The sequence below is a fragment of the Mastigoproctus giganteus genome, chromosome 8 (genome assembly GCF_048544385.1).
Source record: "Mastigoproctus giganteus isolate SK-2022 chromosome 8, ASM4854438v1, whole genome shotgun sequence".
NCBI classification, from domain to species: domain Eukaryota; kingdom Metazoa; phylum Arthropoda; class Arachnida; order Uropygi; family Thelyphonidae; genus Mastigoproctus; species Mastigoproctus giganteus.
Genome location: NC_143582.1, coordinates 16,967,251 through 16,991,536, shown reverse-complemented (window position 1 = coordinate 16,991,536; position 24,286 = coordinate 16,967,251). Strand labels below are relative to the sequence as shown.

At 38.3% G+C, this 24,286-nt stretch overlaps 1 protein-coding gene across 1 annotated transcript in view; it reads left to right on the top strand.

Moving 5' to 3' along the window:
* The window catches only part of TrpRS-m (Tryptophanyl-tRNA synthetase, mitochondrial), a 138,162-nt gene that overhangs the window by 82,991 nt on the left and 30,885 nt on the right, over positions 1-24,286 (top strand). The window contains exon 4 of the mRNA XM_090380149.1: positions 18,107-18,187. Within this exon, the coding sequence (XP_090236275.1) occupies positions 18,107-18,187 (81 nt within the window). The remainder of the gene's footprint in view (positions 1-18,106; positions 18,188-24,286) is intronic.

The following is a 24,286-nucleotide window of genomic DNA, read 5'->3' as shown; positions in this document are numbered from 1 at the left end:
TGCAATATCTTGCATTTATTGATGTCTTATTTATTGATGTAATCGCTGCCCATTTCATTAAACCTCAATTGCCACTTCACAGTCCATCTAAATTTACTAGACCTTGTTGCAGTAGTATACCCAGATTCCTGTCATTAGCTACCCTGCCAATCTTTGGATCATCAGAAAACTAAGACATTAAACTTAATAAGCCTTCATTGATATCATTAATAAATTTTGAAAACAATTAACCATGGGATCACTGCTGATAACATTAGTCCAAGAAGAACAGAGCCTATTAATAATCATTCTGTTGTCTTCTGACACTCAAGTGTCCCTTTATCAGCAGCAGTAACTTGCCCATAATTGTAACACTGCTCCAATTTGTAGAGCAGTCTTTCATGTGGAACAGCATCAAAAGCTTTACTGAAATCTAAGTATATATTTTTTGCATTCAGTTCCTTCATTACTGCATCATAGTCGCTAATCACATTGGTCAGACAAGATCACACCAGAACAAATCCATGCTGTGATTTCTATAAAACTGCATTCCTGTCAAGGGTGATTCTGCAATATTTCTTTAACCTGGTGATGGGTAGTGCCTAAAAAATATATCAGAAACAGTGATGGGTCACTCGACAGGTGCCCAAATTTCTTTTAATTTTTGGAAAATGTTTTTTTTTTTTTTTTTTTTTTTTTTTTAATTCTGTTCAAACAGTGCCGGTATATCATCCTTTCTTTAATGGATTGCTCTACTTATTATATGTATTTTAAATTTAATTAAAAATTTTAAAACATGCTATGTGTTTTACACTGTTTATTTAAAAAATTATTTCTTAAAATTGCAAAGAAAAAGACAAAATAGAAGCATCAGTCGCCTATCCTCTTCCATCTTCCAGTTTAAAAGACCATTAAGTGTATAAAATTTCAAACATGCACATATATTTCTGCTTATTCTTCTGTTTCCAGGTTTATTTCAAAATTTATTTCAATTTTGGCATGCTTCACAACATGCAAGATTTAAAACTACATATCTTGCTTCCCACAGTGTAGTAGACATCTGTAGAGAATTTTGTATTATCTTTACTCTGTGTAAACAATAACAGATCTTTCAAAAACAACTAGGGTAAGACTGTAGATGTGTATTGAACTGGTGGGAGAAGAAAAACAAGTAACTTTAAAGTTAAACAAACACAGTGTCAGTGCTTATGCAGTAACATGCTATTCTTCAAGAAAAAAAGGAAAATAATTACAAAGAAAGTTGCAGGTTGCACAACAGGTTCTCGTGCACAATTTCTGCATTAAAACTGAAAAAAATCAACTGTTGCAGCAAAAATTTGACTATATTTAGGAAGGTGAAAAAAATTTTTTTCAGATTTTTAATCATTGGTTAATGGTTAATGCAGGAGCATTATTTTGGAAGGTCACCTGTCAGATTACCTGTCACTACCACTGGATTAAACACTGACTCCATTATTTTCCCTAGAACAGAAGTCAAGGTTATAGGTTTGCAGTTACTCACTTTAATCTTTGATTCCCTCCCCCTTACCATCATGAATAAGAGAGACATTTGCACATATCCAATTTATAGAAACCTCCTCAGAATCTAATGCTCTCATAATTATGGCCATGGATTTTCTTACCTCTTTTGCTGCTTCTTTTAATGTAATTGGACAGATTCTGTCAGCTCTTAAGTGCCTCATTTACTTTAGCTTCAGCAATTTCTCTTTCACTTTCTTTTCAGTTATCATGAAATCATTTACCTCCCAGTTATAACTTGGTGTTCTTCTGGTGTTCCTATCTCTAAAAGTAATGAATATAGTTACAAAATATGTATTTAATTTGTCAGTGATCTGATGGTATCATCAGTAGTCATGTCATTCATATCCAGTGGGCCAATGCAGTTCATCCCTTTCCTTCTGTTGTTGACATAAGCAAAAAATTCTCTGCTACTTTTTTTTGCATTCTCCACCAAAGACTTCTTGTAATCTTCCATAGCTTGCTAACTACCTTAGTGACTTTACCGCAGGCTAGTTTATACATGCTGTTGATTATTTATAATCATCCTACACATTTTTATTGTCTGCCACTAGTTTTGTTAGTTCATTTGACATCCATTTAAGTCTAAACTTTGAAGAGTATTTCTTAGTTTGTATAAAAGGCCCAGTAGCTTTACAGTTACTTCCTGAATGCTTCCCAATTTGAATTTGCTGTTGGCAACAGAAGCAGTTGGTCCCACTGAAAAGAATTTAAAAACGAAACCTTCCCTTCCCTTTACCATTGACAGTAGTAAATACTACATGAATACATTATGATCACTGATACCTAGTGATCTGGAGATTCTCAGTGCATGAAGAGCCACTGCTGATAATCAGATGCAGAGTATTGATTTCTCTCTTGTTGCATGTCTAACATGCTGGTCTGAAAATAATCATTCTGTGAATCCAGAAAAGTTCTGCTACTATGTGAGTGACCAATCTACAAGTTCCAGTCAATATCGGGAAAGTTAATTTCCTATTATAAGACATTCAATTGTTCATTATACCCATCACAGTCCTACTCTCATTTTTTTGTTTTCCCAGTGGTTATGTCACACCAAACTAACTCAACATTATACTGGCAACTTACATGACCCAGGTACATTCCTTTAGATTCTATGTCCTTCTTAACTAAGAGCATAACTGCCCTCCTGGCATATCTGAGCTTTCATGAGAAAAACATCAATTAACACTGGCTGTGACCACCCTTCTGAAGCTTTTTCAACTATGGAAACTCCTGTTCATCATCTACTAACAGCTTACTACAAGGTGTGAGATTCTAGTTTCTCCAGCGCCTCCATAGCCAGGTGGGAAGGAGCAGCAGTGCATAGCACACGCTTCTTGATTAGACCGGGGTTCGAGCCCGTCACCACCAAATATGGAGGATGCGGAAAGGTCAGGGAATGACCACCGCATATCCCGGAGCAATATAGCCTTAGTTGCTAATGCTCCAAATAACAAAACAAACAAACAAACAATTCTAGTTTCTCCACTAACCAAAATACCTCAAACCAATAATCTACACTAACCTTATATGCACATGATATCACTTGGATTAAAATAAAAAAAAAAAAAAAAAAAACGAGGGAAACTCAACTAATCTTGTAACAAGTAATCCCCCCCCCTTTCCCCCAAATAAATAAACAGTCCCACTTTCTGTTAACACCTACTTGTGCTCATGTCAGACCACTCTTGCCTGCCACCCCAACCTTGGTTGAGGTTGGACAGTTTAGATGTATCTCTTGTCTAAGCTCTGGCCATCCAGGCTATTTGCTGCCATTCCTGAATGTGGCACAACCATACTGGTATAGATAAGCTTGAACTGGTGATCCACATGGCATACAGAGAACAGTATTGTGATGCTGTCAAACAGCATGTGCAGAGTCTGTTCCAATGCTTGCCCTACAATCCTTTCCTGATTAGAGATGCCTCCTCTGTTGTCCCCTAGGACTGTATACCCCCTACATCATTAAGTACAATTTCTTGCCAATCCAAGTCCTTCCTTTCATTTTGCATCTTACACAGTTTTTGGGTTTTATCTATTTTTTTTTATTATTATTATTATTTTATTTTTATTTTTCTTAATATGTCTGTCTCTCCTCCCCTCTTAATCTTCCATTCTCCTTTCCTTTACTGGGTACTCTCACTGCAACTCCAGGGTTGTAGCAAGAAGCCCAGAAACCATGTTTTAATTTTACAGGAACACAAATTAATTGAAGTGCAAGAGCCAGCCAGTAGATTTCCAGGTAACTTTTGCTGCTTATTGTTAAGAGGTTATTCACATAACAGAAAACACAACAAAAAGGAGGGCAACTTGTGAAGGAGGGTAACTTTGAAGTACACTTCCCCGTTAGAGAAGACTACTGTTATTTATTTTCAGTTGAGTACCACTACTCGTACAGCACTGTTCTGAAACTATTTGGCTTCTCATCACTGAAGCTATTTGGCTTCTCATCACTTACCCATGGGGTGACAACCCAGTTGTATCTTATTTACACAATATGAGAGATGCCAAAAGGTGAGCTTCTTAGATTAATAATATTTTAGGACAGAAAGCCTCAAACTCTGACATTAGTTTGTGCATTTGCATCATTATTACACAGCTGAATTTTTTAGATAAACCAAAGTTTGGATGTTGGCATCATTATTGTAACATCTCTTATTGTGAAATCCTTCACAACAAGTTGCCCTCTTTATCATGGTATGAGATGTTGCAATAATGATGCCAATGTGCAAACTTCGGTTTGTCTAAAAATTTCAACTATGTAGAAATGATGCAAATGCATTAACTAATGTCATAGTTTGAATTTTACATAGTTAGTATTAGTATAGTAATGGCCATATGGTGCCAGGAAGGCTAAGGTTGCTGAACCAGCCAAAAAAAAAAGTAAAATAATAATAATAATAAAAGAAAAGAAAATAGACCACCTATTTCCCTCCTCTCATAAATCCAGCTGACCTTTGAATTTCCCCAAAGTGTCACCCTCTGCCATATATATAAATTACTGGAATAAGTTACCTAGGAAACTTATTCCAGTAATTTATAACTCGCTGGCAAAATAAAACTTCCTGCAATCCAGTCTAAACATCTTCCCCTGTAACTTGAATTTGTCTCTCCTAGTTGTAGAATCATTTATAACCATGAAAATTTTGTCCTCATTCATTTTACTTTTGCCTCTCAGAACCTTAAACGCTTCAGTCAAGTCTCCTCTGAGGTGCCTAGTTTCCACCCACATATTCAAAGTCTTTCCTCATATGGATGCCCTTTTGCCGATCTCACCAGGTGAGTTACCCATCTTTGGACCCTTTCAAGAAGCTTGATGTCTTTTTTAGTTGATCTAATAATAGCCTGGTATAATGGAATTATGGCGTCCTTATCTCTACTAGCAAATGTTCAATAAATCATCGATAGGACACCATGAGTCTTCGTGTCTGATCGTATCATAACTCCCAGGTCACTTTTTTCAGCTACTGACTTTAGTTCAACTCCACCAAGTGTAATTAATGATACTGAAAGTTATTTTGTGTACGTTATTTTGGGGTTACTGTGCCCCATTGTTAAACCTTGAATTATACTGAATTAAAGCATATCTGTCACCCTTCTGACTATCCCTGAAGTCTATTTAGGTCACTCTGAAGAAACTCTACTTGGTGGTGACCATTAACTATTCTACCAGTCTTTACATCATCTGCAAATTTAGACATCATGCCCACTATCTCTTCATCAATTTTATTTATGAAAATCAAAAACAGCAGTGGTCCTAATACTGATCCTTGGAGAACTTCACTTCTTACATCAACCCAATCTGAGGAATAACCATTTATCACAACCCTCTGCCTCCTGCCCTGAAGCCATTCAGCTATCCATTTAAGGATTTTCCCTGTGATTCCAACCTGTTCCAGCTTATTAAGTAACCGCTCGTGTGGGACTGAGCCAAATGCTTTGCTGAAATCCAATTAAACAATGTCGAAATTATTCCATAAGTCCAGCTCTTGAGTGACCCTGTCAAAATAGCTAACCAGATTAGTTTAACATGATTTTCCCTTTACAAAACCATGCCAAGTATCCTTCAGAATTCCATTTCTATCTAAATGAACTTGAATTCCACCCTTGATCATTGCCTCCATGATTTCCCTACTACTGAAGTTAGACTGACCAGTTGGTAATTTCCCACTACACTCTTAGAACTGCCCTTATGTATTGGAGATGCATTGGCACTTTTACAATCCAATGGAATCTCTCTCTCTTGAGTCCAGTGATGCTCTCATAGTTAGCCTCAATGGTTCATCGCACTCACTCACCACCTCCCTTAAAATTATAGTGTATATGCAATCAACCCCAGGAGCCTTACCCGCCTGTAGGCTTGAAAGTTTTTTCATTAAGTAATTAATTACATATTTTTCAACTTCACTCCCATAATTTCTCATTGATGTAAAGGGTTTTTCTTCTGTAAATATCAATGCAAAGTAACTGTTGAGTTCATCTGCAACATTAGCATTAGCATTAGTAGAGGCATATGATGCAAGAAAGCAAGCTTATTCAGCATCAGCCAAAAAAACCCTCTCCCATTTCACCCCTCCGTTCGTTCGAAATACCTGTCCAGTTGAGCTTTAAATTTGTTTAGGCTATCAACTTCAACAACAAGTGATGGAAGTCGGTTCCACCAACCAACCACCCGCTGGCCAAAGGCAAATTTCCGCACATCTATCCGACATCCGTACTTCCTCAATTTGAATTTATGCCCTCTGAGGTGATTATTCTGAGAAAGATGAAGAATCCCATTGGCATTGAGCATGCTCAAACCATTCAAAGCCTTATACACCTCTATCAGATCACCTCGCCGGTGCCTAGTCTCCAGACTCAGTAATTTGCAAAAGTTAAGCCTTTCTTCATAAGAGCAACCCTTTGTTCCATTTACTAATCTTGTTGCCCTTCTCTGTACCCGTTCCAGCAGCTCTACATCCTTCTTGAAATGAGGCCTCCAGACCTGTATACAGTACTCAAGATGTGGCCTAACCATTGCCTTATAGAAGGGAATAATCACCTCCTTATCCCTGCCAGAAAAATTCCTGTATATCATTGACAAGACACCATGAGCTACTCTTGCAGCTCGTCTGCACTGCTCAGAGAACTTCATATCTGCCTGCACAATTACCCCCAGGTCCTTTTCATTCTCCACCACTGTCAGTGTAGTACCGCAGAGTTGATACATTGCTCTGGGGTTACTGTTACCCATATGTAGTACTTTACATTTGTCAATGTTAAACTTCATTTGCCACCTCTCAGCCCATCTGTTCAACCTTTCCAGATCCTGTTGCAGCAGCAGCATAGCGTCAGTAGTGTCCTTAACGACCCTGCCAACCTTTGTATCATCTGCAAACTTAGACATTAAACTTGATATCCCATCATCAATATCATTCATAAACACCGAAAACAACAATGGACCCAACACTGAACCTTGAGGAACTCCACTAATAACATTAGTCCACGTTGAGCAGTGTCCATTGATTACCACTCTCTGTCTTCTGCCACTCAACCATCCCCTTATCCATAGCAGCAATTTGCCTCCAATGCCACACTGCTCCAATTTGTGCAGCAGTCTTCCATGTGTAACAGTATCAAAAGCCTTTCTAAGATCCAAATATATAATATCAAAGTTATTCCCTTCATCCAGTTCTTTTGTGACTACATCATAGTATCCAATCAAATTGGTCAGGCAAGACCTGCCCTTAACAAAACCATGCTGCGTCTGAGCTATAACTGAATTCTTGTCTAGATGATCCTGCAGTGCTTCTTTAACCAGTGCCTCCATTAATTTACCTGGAACAGAAGTTAAACTAACAGGTCTATAATTACTTGTGTCAGCCTTTGATCCTCCTTTGTGAATTGGGGTTACATTTGCACATCTCCAGTCTATGGGTACCTCCCCTGAGTCCAAAGAAGCTCTCATAATTATGGCAAGGGGTTTGCATACTTCCTTTGCTGCCTCCTTTAATATAACTGGATAGATCCCATCCACCCCAGGTGCCTTTTTTATGTTTATCCTCAACAATCTCTCCTCCACTTTCCTCTCAGTTATTACAAAATCATCCAGCTCACTGCCAATGTTTACTTTACCTACATCATTCTCCTTCCTGAATAACTCCTCATGCGTGAATGTAGATGCAAAATACTCGTTTAGATTGTTAGCCACCTGAGCAGGATCCTCAACTGTTGAACCATCAATATCCAGTGGACCAATCTGATTCATCCCTTTCCTTCTCGAGTTCAAGTATGTAAAGAACTCCTTTCTGTTTTTCTTTGCATCCTTTGCCAAGGATTTTTCGTAGTCTGCCTTTGCCTGCCTAATCTCCTTTGTGACTTGGTTACAGACCAACTTATATCTATCATAGGCTTCCATGTCACCTATTAATTTGTATGTATCCCATGCATTTTTCTTCTCTGCCACATGTCTCATTAGTCCATCTGACATCCATTTAGGCCTAAACCTTGAACAATATTTCTTAGTTGGTATGTAAAGCCTGGTAGCCACCAAGATTAGTTCCTTGAATGCTTCCCATTTTGAATTTGCTGTTGGTAACATCATCAGTTGGTCCCACTGTATAGAATTTAAATACTGTCTCAGACCATCATAGTCGCCTTTACGAAAACAAAAACCCTTCCCTTTACCTCTGATGGTAGTTACCTCCTTGAGTAAATCCCACTTCAACACACTGTGATCACTGCCACCTAGTGGTTCATTTATCTGCAGGTTCTTAATGCATGAAGAATCACTACTGATAATCAGATCAAGAGTATTGCTCCCTCTAGTTGCCTCACGAACATGCTGATGTAGAAAACAATCATCCAATAAATCCACAAAAGCCTTGCTAGTGTGCGAGTGCCCAACCCACAAATTCCAGTCAATATCTGGGAAATTAAAATCCCCCATTATAAGACTCTCTGATTTACTGGCCCACTCTATTTCCCTGTACAATATATTATTATACTCATCAGAGTCATTAGGCCTATAGCACACTCCTACTCTCAATTTTGATTTCCCTATGCTTATGTCACACCAAACTGACTCGACACTGCCCTGTCCATCGATGTCAACTGGCTTCACTTCCTTTGACTTTATGTGTTTCTTAATTAATAGCATAACCCCTCCTGTCCTGTCTATCCTTTCTATATACATTGTATTCCCCAAATTCCAGTTCCGCATTACTTATATCTGTGTGACACCACGTCTCTGATATCCCAACAATATCTGCCTTTGATGTTTTGAGCAATACCTCAAATTCATCAAATTTATTTACCAAACTCCTAGCATTGGTGTACACGCAGGTATACATGCACCTGTTTCTATTCTTAGCTACCCTAACACAACCCATGTGTTTACTTGTAACGCAATGACTACCAGCAGTCTCTGAAATATCCTGCATCTTGTTTTTCAGACTTCTGCTCATTCATCAGCTTCTGCCCTAACATCAGCTAGGGTATCTAATACTATCCCACATCCATTACTAAGAGTCCGATCTGGTTTGTCCTCCTCTTTGCATTTATATATGTGAAGAATTCCTTATCCCCACTCTTTGCCAACAATTTCTCATAATATGTGTTTGCCAGCCTAACCTTTTATGTGGCACTATTACAGATCAATTTGTAGCTGTTATAGGCTTCAGTACTTTTTACTGCTCTGTAAATTTTCCATGCTCTCTTTTTCTGCTCAAGTAATCTGGCAACTTCATTATTCATCCAACTTGGAATCCTCCTTGTGGAGTATTTTTTTAATGGTATATACGTATTGAAGGCTTCTGTGATTAATGTTTTAAAGATATACCATAATTCAATTGTATTCGCTCTCTGTGAGATATCTACACAGTTAATAGAGACCGTGTTAATTACGATAACTTAAGCTGTCGTTATTTCCTTTCCTGAAATTATAACTGATTCCTTTGCCTTTAACTACTGCTGCTCTCCTCATTGTCCACTGTAGAATTCCATGATCACTTAATGTTTCTTGTACTGTCAGCTCTATTATGTCATCTGGTTCATGGGTAATGATCAGGTCTAGAATATTATTTTCCCTAGTATTCTTTGACATGTTGATACAAATAACAATAATGTAATTGATTTAAAAACTTTGTCCCCTCCCATGTCAAGTTTCCTTCACATTTGCTCTAATCAATTAGAGGTAAATTAAAATCACCCATAATAAGATATTCATGCTTACTTTGCCCATTCCATTTGCATGTAGAGGCTCTCATCATAATCCTCATTTGGTGCATTATAGCCTTAGCTGCTCATGCACCATAAAAACCAAATCCAAACCAAATCATAATCTTCACAATCACCTTGCCTGTAGATCACTACAAAAGTCTACCCACTCTCAATTTACCTTTGCTTCTATCACCAACTATCTCACACCATAACAGATTCTATACTAGCATATGAAACGTCTGAATCCAGGAAAGCTTTCATCACGCTCAGGCTGCTTTTGATAAGAAGCATAACCCCATCACCCCTTCTATCTGTCCTATCCTTCCTAGATACATTGTACTTCCTACATACCATACTGAAACTCATCATCCCCAAATTTCTGGGTGGCACTACGTTTCTGTAAGCCCTATTATGTCAGCGTTGCTTGTCCTAACCAGTAGTTTGAATTCACTCATTTTATTGATGACACTTCTGACATTACTGTATAAGCAATTAAGACTTAAGTGTTCTTGTATAGTTAACTATCCTGATGCATCCCTTGAAGTTATTTAAGTTTGCTTCCCTGGCTTTAGCTACCTACTCATTTGGAACGTTTCTGCCCTCAGAACATCTTGCTAATATGATCTGTTTGCATTATCAAATAAGAACTCTTGAGGCCTGTGCAAGCGTTACTTTAACCAGTATTATCAGATAAACACGTATCTATATTACCCTTGTTCCCCCAAAACGAGCAATTTCCCTGAACCTTTAAGGTATCCTTGATACTGGTAAAAACTCTTGCACCACCTTTGTTTAAATGTATCCTGTCTCTACAAAAGTCTACCTACAAGTGTGGGCCAAGCTGATAAAAATTTCCCCCAAAAACCCTTACCGAGTCCAAGTGTTGAGTTAATCCACAGGGCTTTCAGCATATAATCCCTCCTATCATGCCTGGGCAGAACTGCAGACACATATACATTAGCATTAGTAGAGGCATTTAATGTGAGAAAGCAAGCTTATGCGGAATCAGCCAAAAAAAAAAAAAAAAAAACCACTTCCACTTCACCCATCTGTTCGTTCGAAATACCTGTCCAGCTGAGCCTTAAACTTATTTAGGCTATCAACTTCCAAGACAAGGAATGGAAGTCTGTTCCACCAACCAAACACCCGCTGGCTAAAGGCAAATTTCTGCACGTCTATCCTACATCTGTCTTTCCTCAATTTGAATTTGTGCCCTCTCAGGTGATTATTCTGAGCAAGAGGAAGAATCCCATCAGCATTGAGCATGCTCAAACCATTCAAGGCTTTATACACCTCTATCAGATCACCTTGCTGATGCCTAATCTCCAGACACTGTAATTTGCAAAACTTAAGCCTTTCTTCGTAAGAGCACCCCTTTGTTCCATTCACTAATCTTGTTGCCCTTCTCTGTACTCGTTCCAGCAGCTCTACATCCTTCTTGAAATGAGGCCTCAGACCTGTATAAAGTACGCTAGGTGTGGCCTGACCATTGCCTTATACAAATCACCTCCTTATCTCTGCTAGAAAAATTCCCCTATATATCATTGACAATACACCATGAGCTGCTCTTGCCACCCATCTGCAGTGCTCAGAGAACTTCATATCTGCCTGCACAACCACCCCCAGGTCCCTTTCATTCTCTACCACTGTCAGTGTAGTACCACAGAGTTGATACGTTACTCTGGGGTTGCTGTTTCCCATATGTAGTACTTTACATTTGTCAATGTTAAACTTCATTTGCCACCTCTCAGCCCATCTGCTCAACCTTTCCAGATCCTGTTGCAGCAGCATAGTGTCAGTAGTGTCCTTGACAGCCCTGCCAACCTTCATATTGTCTGCAAACTTGGACATTAAGCTTGATATACCATCATCAATATCATTTATAAATACAGAAAACAATAATGGACCCAACACTGAACCCTGAGGGACTCCACTGATAACACTAGTCCACGATGAGCAGTGTCCATTGATTACCACTCTCTGTCTTCTCCCCCTCAACCACCGCTTTATCCATAGCAGCAATTTGCCTCCAATGCCACACTGCTCCAATTTGTGCAGCAGTCTTCCATGTGCAACAGTATCAAAAGGCTTTCTAAGAACCAAGTATATAATATCAAAGTTATTCCCTGCATCCAGTTCTTTTGTGACTGCATCATAGTATCCAATCAAATTGGTCAGGCAAGACTTTCCATTAACAAAACCATGCTGTGTCCGAGCTATAACTGAAGTCTTGTCTAGATGATCCTGCAGTGCATCTTTAACCAGTGCCTCCATTAACTTTCCAGGAACAGAAGTTAAACTAACCGATCTATAATTACTTGTGTCGCCCTTTGATCCTCCTTTGTGAATTGGGTTCACATTTGCACATCTCCAGTCCATGGGTACTTCCCCTGAGTCCAAGGAAGCTCTCATAATTATGGCTAAGGGTTTGCTTACTTCCCTTGCTGCCTCCTTTATTATAACTGGATAGATCCCATCCACCCCAGGTGCCTTTCTTGCCTTTATCTTCAACAATTTCTCCTCCACTTTACTCTCAGTTATTACAAGATTCTCTAGCTTACTGCCAGAATTGAATACACCTCTGGCATTCCCCTCGCAGTGTGAATGTCGATGCAAAATATTCATTTAGTTTGTTAGCTACCTGAGCAGGATCATTAACAGTTGACCCATCGATATCAAGTGGACCAATCTGATTCATCCCTTTCCTTCTAAAGTTTACATAACTAAAGAACTCTTTGCTGTTTTTCTTTGCATCCCTTGGCAAGGATTTCTCGTAATCTGCCTTCGCCTGCCTAACCTCCTTTGTAACTTGGTTACAGATCAACTTGTATGTATCCCATGCATTTTTCTTCTCTGCCATATGTCTCATTAGTTCATCTGACATCCATTTAGGCCTAAACCTTGAAGAATATTTCTTAGTTAGTATGTAAAGCCTAGTAGCTTCCAAGATAAGTTCTTTGAATTGCTGTTGGTAACATCATCAGTTCGTCCCACTGTATAGAATTTAAATACTGTCTCAGTCCATCGTAGTCACCTTTACGGAAGCAATAACCCTTCCCTTTACCCCTAATGGTAGTTACCTCTTTGAGTAAATCCCACTTCAGCACACTGTGATCACTTCCACCTAGTGGTTCATTTTTCTGCAGATTCTTAATGCACAAAGAATCACTACTGATAATCAAATCAAGAGTATTACTCCCTCTAGTTGCCTCCCTAACATGCTTATGTAGAAAACAATCATCCAATAAATCCACAAAAGCCTTGCTAGTCTGTGAGTGACCAACCCACAAATTCCAGTTAATATCTGGGAAATTAAAATCCCCTATTATAAGACTCTCTGATTTACTGGCCCACTCTATTTCCCTGTACAGTTTCTTATTATACTCATCAGCGTCATTAGGCCTATAGCACACTCCTACTCTCAATTTTGATCTCCCAATGCTTATGTCACACCAAACTGACCCGACACTGTACTGTCCAGCGATGTCGACTGGCTTCACTTCCTTGGATTTTATGTGTTTCCTAATAGCATAACCCCTCCCCCCTTCCTATCCTGTCTATCCTTTCTGTAGACGTTGTACTCCCCAAATTGCAGTTCTGCATCCCTTATATCTGTGTGACACCGCGTCTCTGATATCCCAACAATATCTGCCTTTGATGTTTTGAGCAATGCCTCAAATTCATCAAATTTATTTACTAAACTCCTAGCATTGGTGTACACGCAAGTATACATGCACCTGTTTCTATTCTTAGCTACCCTAACACAAACCATGTGTTTTCTTGTACCGCAATGACTCCCAGCAGTCTCTGAAATATCCTGCATCTTGTTTTTCAGGCTTCTGTTCATTCCAATAGAAGCAGTGCAAGAATCTCTTTCACCTCTGCCAGTGGCGACTGTTAATCTATTAGTCTTTGTCTCCCCCCAAGCTAGCAGTTTTCCAACCCACCTAACACTGCCTCGATAGCATCAGCAAATATTCTTGCACCCTTTCTATTTAAGTGTATCCCATCCCTGTAGAAGCAGTCTCTCCTGTTAACAAGTACAGTCCAGGCTAAGAAAAATTCTACCCCTTGAGCCTTGCACAATCTTTCCAGGGCCAAATTGATCGATAAGGCTCTCATCATATACTCCCTCCTATCGTGTCTGAAACAATCTGACCTAACTCACAGCATTTCTTCAGCATGGTCCTATATTTGTTTGACATAGTTTGAGGTTTTCTGCCCTAAAATATTATTAGTAGTTGGGAAGCCTAATGGTGGAAGAAGCAAAGAGCAGCAGAGGAATAAGATTGCCAATGGGTAAAAAATCTTTTGAGAAGTGAAGAAGGATATTATGTGGGAGATTAGGAATTGGTTTAAGGAAAGGATTGATAAGATCTCTTTTTTGGAGTGTGTTACTTTATGGAATGAGATGAAAATGTAAGATATTAAAAGATTGGAAAGTAGAAGTATGGGGCAGAAAACTAAAATTCAAAAGATAAGATGGGTCGATAAAGTGAGAAATTAGGTTTTTGAGAAGAATTTGTGAGACGTTTGACTGAAATAATCAGAAAGTAGAAGAGCATTTAGATTGGGCATGTGTTGTGAGGTGAAGGGTTGATGAAGGGTGTGATACAGGGAAAAGTTGAGGAGAAGGGACCCAGAGGGAGATTGTGAAAATTATGATAGCTGAATTAAGAGGGGATAATGGATATGGAGAGAACATTGTTGTTGTTTATTTGGAGCATTAGCAACTAAGGCCATATTGCTCCGGGATATGTGGTGGTCATTCCCTGACCTTTCCGCATCCTCCGTATTTGGTGGTGATGGGCTCAAACCCCGAGTCTAATCAAGAAGCGTGTGCTACGCACGGCTGCTCCTTCCCACCTGGCTACGGAGGCACCCATGGAGAGAAGAAAGAGGCTGAGGATAGAGAGAGAGATATAGAGAAATGGTTGTTGGCTGTATGCCTGGACCTGCCCTTGGCAAAGCACTAATGGTGATAAGGGAATATATATCAAATAAATGCTTTTCACCAAGGAACCATAATCACGCCTAAGAAATTTAAACAACTCGAAGAACAAGTAGAATGACTTTGAATTGGATGAGACAGAAGCCAAAGAAGTTCTTTAATGCCACTGGGAAAGCATTATTTATTTAGTTTGTTTGTGCCATGTTGTCATCTGATGATGAACTCACGTCTTCACATTTACATTATCACATTTGTTTTATTTGTAAATATAGTCATTAGCATTACTTATGTCACATAATTCAGCCCATTGCACTTTTTGTTTTTTATATAACAATGTACACTCTACATATATTATCAATAAATTATAAATGTATTTAGTTTTGTATATGAGTTTCTCTTTCCATTTGTAAATGAACATAATGTCATAGGTCATAAAAATTTTGAATTTCATAATAATTTAATATTGAATATTTTAATATTTAATATTGAAATTCAGTTTCTATGGAAATCTTTATTTTTTTCCCAGAATATCCTAATAATTTGGTTAAGAGTTTACTAGAGGGCTTTTTATCACTACAGAAAACTTTCCCATGGCTCTCATGTGATTGGTCAATAATCAAACTACATAATTTTGGACAAAATTCCTCTATACTTGTTTCTCATTCATCTCTACTAGTCATGAATGATAGCTGCTCTCAGTTGTATTTAATGGCATTTAAAAACCAGTATTGAATTTCATTACAAGCATAGTACAGGTTAAATATCCCTAATCCAAAATGCTTGGGGCCGGAAATGCTTCAGATTTCAGATTTTTTCGGGTTTTGGAATACATGGCATGTTGGAGTTGAAGTAAGGTGGAAATAAAATTTAGATTTCATGCAAAAAATTAAATTTTATTTATCAAAAGAAATAATGCCAAAACTATGATATTTCATCAATGAATTTCTCCACTGCCTCATGATCAGCATATGCTTTATCACCATAAATCTTTAAAAATTTAATGCCGTGTCTTTTCTTGTATTTCTGTAACCAGCCTGTTGAATATTCACAGTTCACTTCAATTTTCAGTTCTTTATGATAGTTCTTTACTTGTTCCATGATCAGCTGACCGGTAAGTGGCATGTGTCGCTGCAACGCTATAGAGCCACTCTTTCAAAACACAATCGAGATCTTCATTTTTAGCTTTATGCAGTCTTTTTCTATTTTTCATTAACTTCTGTTCATCGCTTTCAGCATAGAACTTGAATGGTTTATCCTTCTCTTTCTTCAGGTCGTAGATGGTGGTTGTTCCAACACCAAACTCTTCTATAAGACACATCACACATCACTGCCCATTTTCTTCCAGAAATTCACTTTCTGTTCTATAGATAAACTTAAATGCTTCTTCTTCTGTGTGTCACTGTTATCCTGATACACCAGATACTTCGTATCCAGGGTATCAGGTTTTTTTGACATTTTCAATAATATCTTTGCACAACAGAGCAGAGAATAACCTAAGCAAACAGTGAGTAATGGACACAGACATCTTGCATTGATGATAACTGCCGCTTTACTGATGTCAACACACCGCATCACAGCTCTTTCCTGCTGGGGCACCCAGTTTTCAGAGCTTTCATGTATTTTTCAAAAAGTTTCGGTTTTTGGAGGTTTTCGGATTGGGGATACTCAACCTGTACTAGATGCATTATATCTTCCAGGCCTAACCTGAAAAATTTGGAAGTTAGCATGCAGCTCTCCTGTTCTCAGTAGTAGCAGAAACCTCATACATTTGAGGATAAATGGGCCTGTTGTTCTAGAATCCATAATGATATGAAATAATGATAACGTATATATCAAGTAAAAATATCTTTAATTATACTTTGGAGCAGGGCTGGATGTGTCTCTTTACCAACAAATAGAATGGAAACTTTAGAGATAAAAATTATTTTAACAGACACAGTTGTGCGTGCAGTGAGCCGTGCAAGGGCACAAGGTAGGCCATTCAACCATTAAACTGGTGTTCATTGTTGCTGCATGGACATGCGTAGTTTTGCCTCTAAGATGGGGTGTAGTCTCATGCCTTTCCAGCGGTTTGTTGCTCTCGAATTACACAATATATTAAGTGACTCTAACCAGAGGCGATGGCGAAAGTGTCGGGACTGGTCAATTACTTCATAGTCCCACTTGGGGTTGAGGTCGTGGTGGGTCGACCAGTAGTGTTCTGCAATTGCCCACTGGTTGGTCTCAGCAAGGCAAATCAATCTGTCATGTTCTGCAAGGCGGTCTTGAAGACGTCTTGAGGTCTCTCCTATGTAGCAGCTGTCGCAATCTTTGCAGGCTATGTGGTATACCACACCGCTGCGTAAGATATGGGTGACCGGGGTCTTTACGTTGGAAACTAGCGAACGTAAGTTTCTACCAGGCAGCTGCACGCATTTTATGTGGTATAACTCTTGCCTGGATAGTAGGGAATGTAGGTGGTAGGCACATTGTCCTGAGTTGATGGCGGTGTCAGGTGGACTGTGAGTTCCTGCGCTTGTAATAATCACTTGTCCAATATGTGGGTTGGGTAGCCACAATTGATCAAGTCTGTCCTCACTCTGGAAATCTTGTTGTGCCTAGCTTCATCTGTGTTGTCAGCAGAAAATGGGAACACTGCTGTTCCAAATTTTTGACAGTAGACTCGGGGACTGTCTAATATTTAAAAATGAATACAGAATTATTTTAGTTATAGTATTAGATACTGAGTATCTTCTTGGACTACTGTCCAAAATTTGGTAGTCCTTGGTGAAAAAGTTCCAGGAGTGCAGTTAGATGGGGTTCAACTTTTCCATGTCCAATTGAGTCAATAATCTTGTCTTGTCAAACATGCCTCAGACTCTATTATCAGCAGGAAATGGAGTTGCCACAATTCCAAATTGTTGACAACAGACCAAAGAGTATACTCCACATTTATAAATGAATTCAGAATTATTTTAATTACAGTTCTAGATGTGGAATATTCCCCTCCATCCCCCCAAACTAATCAGCTCTGTTTGGATAGTGCATTGTGTAGTGAACACATGTAATAGTGGGAATTAAATATCCAGATAACAATATAACAAAGTTAACTAATTTTATGGAATGATCTTTAAGTAAATCTTTGATTTACTTAAATCTACTTAGAAATGGATTTAAGTGACATCCACTTCCAATCTTGATTCTTGAGTGACATCTACTTCTATTCAAAGAACATTACATCTTTGATTAGAAGTGGAAGTCACTCAAGATTAGCAAAGATAATTGAGAGATCAGGAGAGAGAGAGAGAGAGAGAGAGAGAGAGAGAAATGTTGAGCAATTAACCAATCATGTAAAAGTCACGATGGTAATAAGTACTCCTTTAGCTAACTCTTGCCATAATTTGGTCTGTGCATGTGTAGATTGAATTAAGTAATGTTGATACTTTTGTATAACAGGTGCCTCAACATACAGAATTATCATGGATATTAGGAACTATGTTAACAATGGCTAGACTAAGTCGTTTACCATATTATAAGGTAAACTATTTCTGTGTTTTATCTTATTTCTAAGTTTTTTTTTTGTAATTTACTTTAAGATCATATATGAGAAGAAAAAACAATTATTTTCTATGATATAATTTATTACTTTATATTGCAGGTAATTTTTATATTATTCCTAAACATAGCCACTCTCTTTCCCTCCTCACTACACCTTTTCTAATATTTCACTAGTACCATAATGTGATTGTGGAAAACATTTTTTGATTGGTTGTGAAATCATTTTTTCACTGCACAATGTACCTCATCGTGGTATAAAAATTTGGTTTGGTTTTGTCGAGTATCCCTTTCAATAGTGGAAACAGGCATTAATTGCTTTGTGTGAGATCTGATGAGTGGGGAATAACTCCCACAGACATGTACTTGAACATTGAAACTGTTAGCATTTGCTTTTGCTGACTTAGCATTAGCATTAGTAGAGGCATTTGATGCAAGAAAGCAAGCTTATGCAGCATCAGCCAAAAAAAAAAAAACATAAAAAAACCACTTCCACTTCACCCCTCTGTTCGTTCAAAATACCTGTCCAGCTGAGCCTTAAACTTATTTAGGCTATCAACCTCCACGACAAGGGATGGAAGTCTGTTCCACCAACCAACCACCCGCTGGCTAAAGGCAAATTTCCGCACGTCTATCCTACATCTGTCTTTCCTCAATTTGAATTTATGCCCTCTCAGGTGATTATTCTGAGCTAGAGGAAGAATCCCATCAGCATTGAGCATGCTCAAACCATTCAAGGCTTTATACACCTCTATCAGATCACCTCGCTGGTGCCTAGTCTCCAGACACTGTAATTTGCAAAACTTAAGCCTTTCTTTGTAAGAGCACCCCTTTGTTCCATTCACTAATCTTGTTGCCCTTCTCTGTACTCGTTCCAGCAGCTGTACATCCTTCTTGAAATGAGGCCTCCAGACCTGTATACAGTACTCTAGGTGTGGCCTGACCATTACCTTATACAAGGGAATAATCACCTCCTTATCCCTGCTGGAAAAATTCCTGTATATCATTGACAATACTCCATGAGCTACTCTTGCAGCCTGTCTGCACTGCTCAGAGAACTTCATATCTGCCTGCATTCCACCCCCAAGTCCCTTTCATTCTCTACCACTGTCAGTGTAGTACCACAGAGTTGATACGTTGCTCTGGGGTTGCTGTTTCCCATGTGTAGTACTTTACATTTGTCAATGTTAAACTTCATTTGCCACCTCTCAGCCCATCTGCTCAACCTTTCCAGATCCTGTTGCAGCAGCATAGTGTCAGTAGTGTCCTTGACAACCCTGCCAACCTCACTCACACACTAGCAGGGCTTTTGGGGATTTATTGGATGATTTGTTTTCTACATCAGCATGTTCGGGAGGCAACTAGAGGGAGTAATACTCTTGATTTGATTATCAGCAGCGATTCTTCATGCATTAAGAATCTGCAGATAAATGAACCACTAGGTGGCAGTGATCACAGTGTGCTGAAGTGGGATTTACTCAAAGAGGTAACTACCATTAGGGGTAAAGGGAAGGGTTATTGCTTCCGTAATAACGATGGACTGAGACAGTATTTAAATTCTATACAGTGGGACCAACTGATGATATTACCAACAGCAAATTCAAAATGGGAAGCATTCAAAGAACTTATCTTGGAAGCTACTAGGCTTTACATACCAACTAAGAAATATTGTTCAAGGTTTAGGCCAAAATGGATGTCAGATGAACTAATGAGGCATATGGCAGAGAAGAAAAATGCATGGGATACTTACAAATTAACACATGACACAGAAGCCTATGATAGATACAAGTTGATATGTAACCAAGTTACAAAGGAGGTTAGGCAGGCGAAGGCAGATTACGAGAAATCCTTGGCAAGGGATGCAAAGAAAAACAGCAAAGAGTTCTTTACTTATGTAAACTCTAGAAGGAAGGGGATGAATCAGATTGATCCACTTGATATTGATGGGTCAACTGTTGATGATCCTGCTCAGGTAGCTAACAAACTAAATGAATATTTTGCATCGACATTCACACATGAGGAGTTATTCAGCGAGGGGAATGCCAGAGGTGTATTCAACTCTAGCAGTAAGCTACAGAATCTTGAAATAACTGGGAGTAAAGTGGAGGAGAAATTGTTGAAGATAAACACAAGAACGGCACCTGGGGTGGATGGGATCTATCCAGTTATATTAAAGGAAGTAAGCAAACCCTTAGCCATAATTATGAGAGCTTCCTTGGACTCAGAGGCGGTACCCATAGACTGGAAATGTGCAAATGTGACCCCAATTCACAAAGGAGGATCAAAGGCTGACACAAGTAATTATAGACCTGTGAGCTTAACTTCTGTTCCAGGAAAATTAATGAAGGGAATAATCACCTCCTTATCCCTGCTGGAAAAATTCCTGTATATCATTGACAATACTCCATGAGCTACTCTTGCAGCCTGTCTGCACTGCTCAGAGAACTTCATATCTGCCTGCATTCCACCCCCAAGTCCCTTTCATTCTCTACCACTGTCAGTGTTTCATTCTCTACCACTGGTTAAAGAAGCACTGCACGATCATTTAGACAAGACTTCAGTTATAGCTCGGACACAGCATGGTTTTGTTAAGGGGAAGTCTTGCCTCACCAATCTGATTGGATACTATGATGCAGTTACAAAAGAACTGGATGCAGGGAATATCTTTGATATTATATACTTGGATCTTAGAAAGGCTTTTGATACTGTTGCACATGGAAGATTGCTAAACAAATTGGAGCAGTGTGACATTGGAGGAAAATTGCTGCTATGGATAAAGGGGTGGTTGAGGGGGGAGAAGACAGAGAGTGGTAATCAATGGACACTGCTCATCGTGGACTAATGTTAGTGGAGTCCCTCAGGGCTCAGTGTTGGGTCCATTATTGTTTTCTGTATTCTTATTTGTGAGACTCTTTAGATCAGTGTAGAGTGATCCAAACTTTTAATCCATCTTTAAACCTCTGCACCTACTTACTTATGCAACCTTCAGAAAAATCATATATCAGTTTAGATAACCTTTTTTCTGCATTACATGTTCATTGATATGTTGCTTTCAAATTTCTAAAACTCAGCTAACATCCCTGATCTCCATCTTGGTATGTAACTATGTTTTCAGAGAATAAACTCTGAATTGTTTTCTGTCTAAGGAAGCTATTGTTCCCAGACAGTAAAAACATAAAAAAATAATAGCATTATTTTCTCAAATTATTTCAATACCTGTATTGAAGTGTAGTTAGTACCTTGCTTATTTATTAATTGAAAATAATTAGCAGATTTTGGTTTGAATGAGTATTAAGCAAAATAGTAAAACAGTTTATTTCATTTTATTCACTCCTATAGAATTCATAAACTAGTATCGTAGATCTTTGTAGAAAGAAAAAAAAGCTGATTTGATAATTAAAGTTTTCATTGGAACTGCAACAGAAAGATTTGTGAACGGTTTAGTCTTGGTGAAAAAATCACTGAAACTACATTCAAATCATCTTCGATTATTAAATGTCACTAAAGAGTAAAGACATTTCATTTTTGTAGAAATTCCCCCTGTCTTCTTCAGTGGGGAGAAGGAGGAGGTGATAGCAAAGACAAAGAGTGTACAGAGATGTAGCAACTGTCAGTGAATTAATTTTGACTGTTATACGTTTAATAAATTACACTTCGAGAGGCTTTGGGCACATGTTGCAGTACTATTGTTTGCTGCTGTATCATTGGCTGGTGGCTATACATACTCAGAGCTGGAATGTGAAGAAACATTGTGCTAGAAATTATGCAGGAAGTGACAGTTATATTGGGAGGGGCAGCATGTCTGTACAAATTATATTAATCTCTAAAGTAGAATAGATCTAAATAGGATCAATGGCAATTGCTTTATTGCAATGAGCGGCTATATTAGAGTGATTTAATAATGAAAGATTCTTCTATCTATGCAGATATATATAAAGAATACATTGGTTTTCCCATATTCTTCAAAGATAATTATCAACACTGTTCATCTACCTTCTACTTTCCATGAATCAGCAATACAGAATTAAGATGTTTGTTGTGTCTCTTTCATGAAGAGCCTGGATTTCAGAGATCTTGTGCAGAACAACTTTGGCCTCTCACATCATGGATACAAGCACCTTTATTTGGTAGGAAGTATTATTTTTTCTAACATTTTTTTAGATGCAATGGGGGAATAATGATACTATTCTCTAGCCTGTTACAACCCTTCCCCCAACCCCACTGTGAATTGAACATTACTATTTTGCAACTACTCTCATCCACTTTCTCTGCACTCATGCTGTATATCTTCTGTCAAATTTTTACAGACATCTGGTAAGTAACCTTTCTGCTGACAGAAAGTCTTTTCATTCTTACTTCATTAAATAGTTATGACATCATCTCCTGTAATCATTTTATGCCTTCTTTTCATTTCTAAAACTACTTTATTTGAAACAACTGATACATGCCAATTTTTAAAATTGATATCAATCCAATGTTTAACATACAATTCAGTTTCAGAATTCTGAATCAGATTCTGCTTTAAATAATTATTTTTCAATAATTAAAAATATATTTTTTTGCCCTAAATAGAGAGCTGGGAATACCAGGAATTGGTGTTTGTTTTTACTATTGTTTTTAAAATCAGTGGAAGTTTGGAGATAGCTATAAATGCCAATGATATGCTCTCTGCACATGCTCCAAAATGGAAAATTTTTTCCATGTCTTCAAAACTTCATGGTGTGATAGAATTGAACATTATAGACAGTCAGCAGTATAAAAATGACTGCTTCTTCTTCTTTTTATTTTATTTTATTTTTTTTTTGGCAGCCTTTTTAAAATGGTGCTAATCACTTGCTGTTTGTCTGGCAAAGAGTGAATGATTGGTGATTAGATTGAGTTTTCAGTTTAGTTTTGCTGTAAGTTATATTTGTGTGTAATTGTGTTTTAATTAACATTAGCATTAGCAAGGGCACATGATGCAAGAAAGCAAACTTATATAGCATCAGCCAAAAAAAAAAAAAAAAAAAAAATCCTTATTTCACCCATCCCATCGCTACAAATGTTTGTCAAGTTCTGCCTTGAATCTATTTAAGCTATCAACTTTTACAATGACAGATGGAAGTTTGTTCCAGCAATCAACCACCAGCTGGCTAAAGGCAAACTTCCGCACATCTATCCTACATCCGTCTTTCCCCAATTTCAATTTATGCCCTCTCAGGTGATTCTTCTGAGCAAGAAGAAGAATCCCATCAGCACTGAGCATTCTCAAACCATTCAAAGCTTTATACACCTCAATCAGATCACCTTGCAGGTGCCTAGTCTCCAGACACTGTAATTTGCAAACCTTAAGCCTTTCTTTGTAGAGCAACTCTTTGTTCCATTCACTAATCTTGTTGCCCTTCTCTGTACTCATTCCAACAGCTCTACATCCTTCTTAAAATATGGCCTCAGACCTGTATACAGTACTCAAGGTGTGGCCTGACCATTGCCTTATACAAGGGGATAATCACCCCCTTATCCCTGCTAGAAAAATTGCTGTATTTAATTGACAAGACACCATGAGCTACTCTTGCAGACCGTCTGCACTGCTCAGAAAACTTCATATCTGCCTGCATAATTACCCCCAGGTCCTTTTCATTCTCTGCTACTGTCAGTGTGGTACCACAGAGTTGATAAGTTACTCTGGGATTACTTCTTCCCATGTGTACTTTACATTTGTCAATGTTAAACTTCATTTTCCACCTCTCAGCCCATCTGCTCAACTTTTCTAGATCCTGTTGCAGCAGTGTACTGTCATTAGCAACCCTGCCAACCTTCTACAAACATCTGCAAACTTGGACATTAAGCCTGATATACCATCATCAATATCATTTATAAATACAAAAAAACAACAATGGACTCAACGCTGAACTCTGAGGAACTCCACTAATAACATTAATCCACGAAGAGCAGTTTCCATTGATTACCACTCTGTCTTCTCCCACTCAACCATCCCTTTATCCATAGGAGCAATTCGCCTCCAATGCCACACTGCTCCAATTTGTGCAGCAGTCTTCCATGTGCAACAGTATTAAAGGCTTTTCTAAGATCCAAATATAT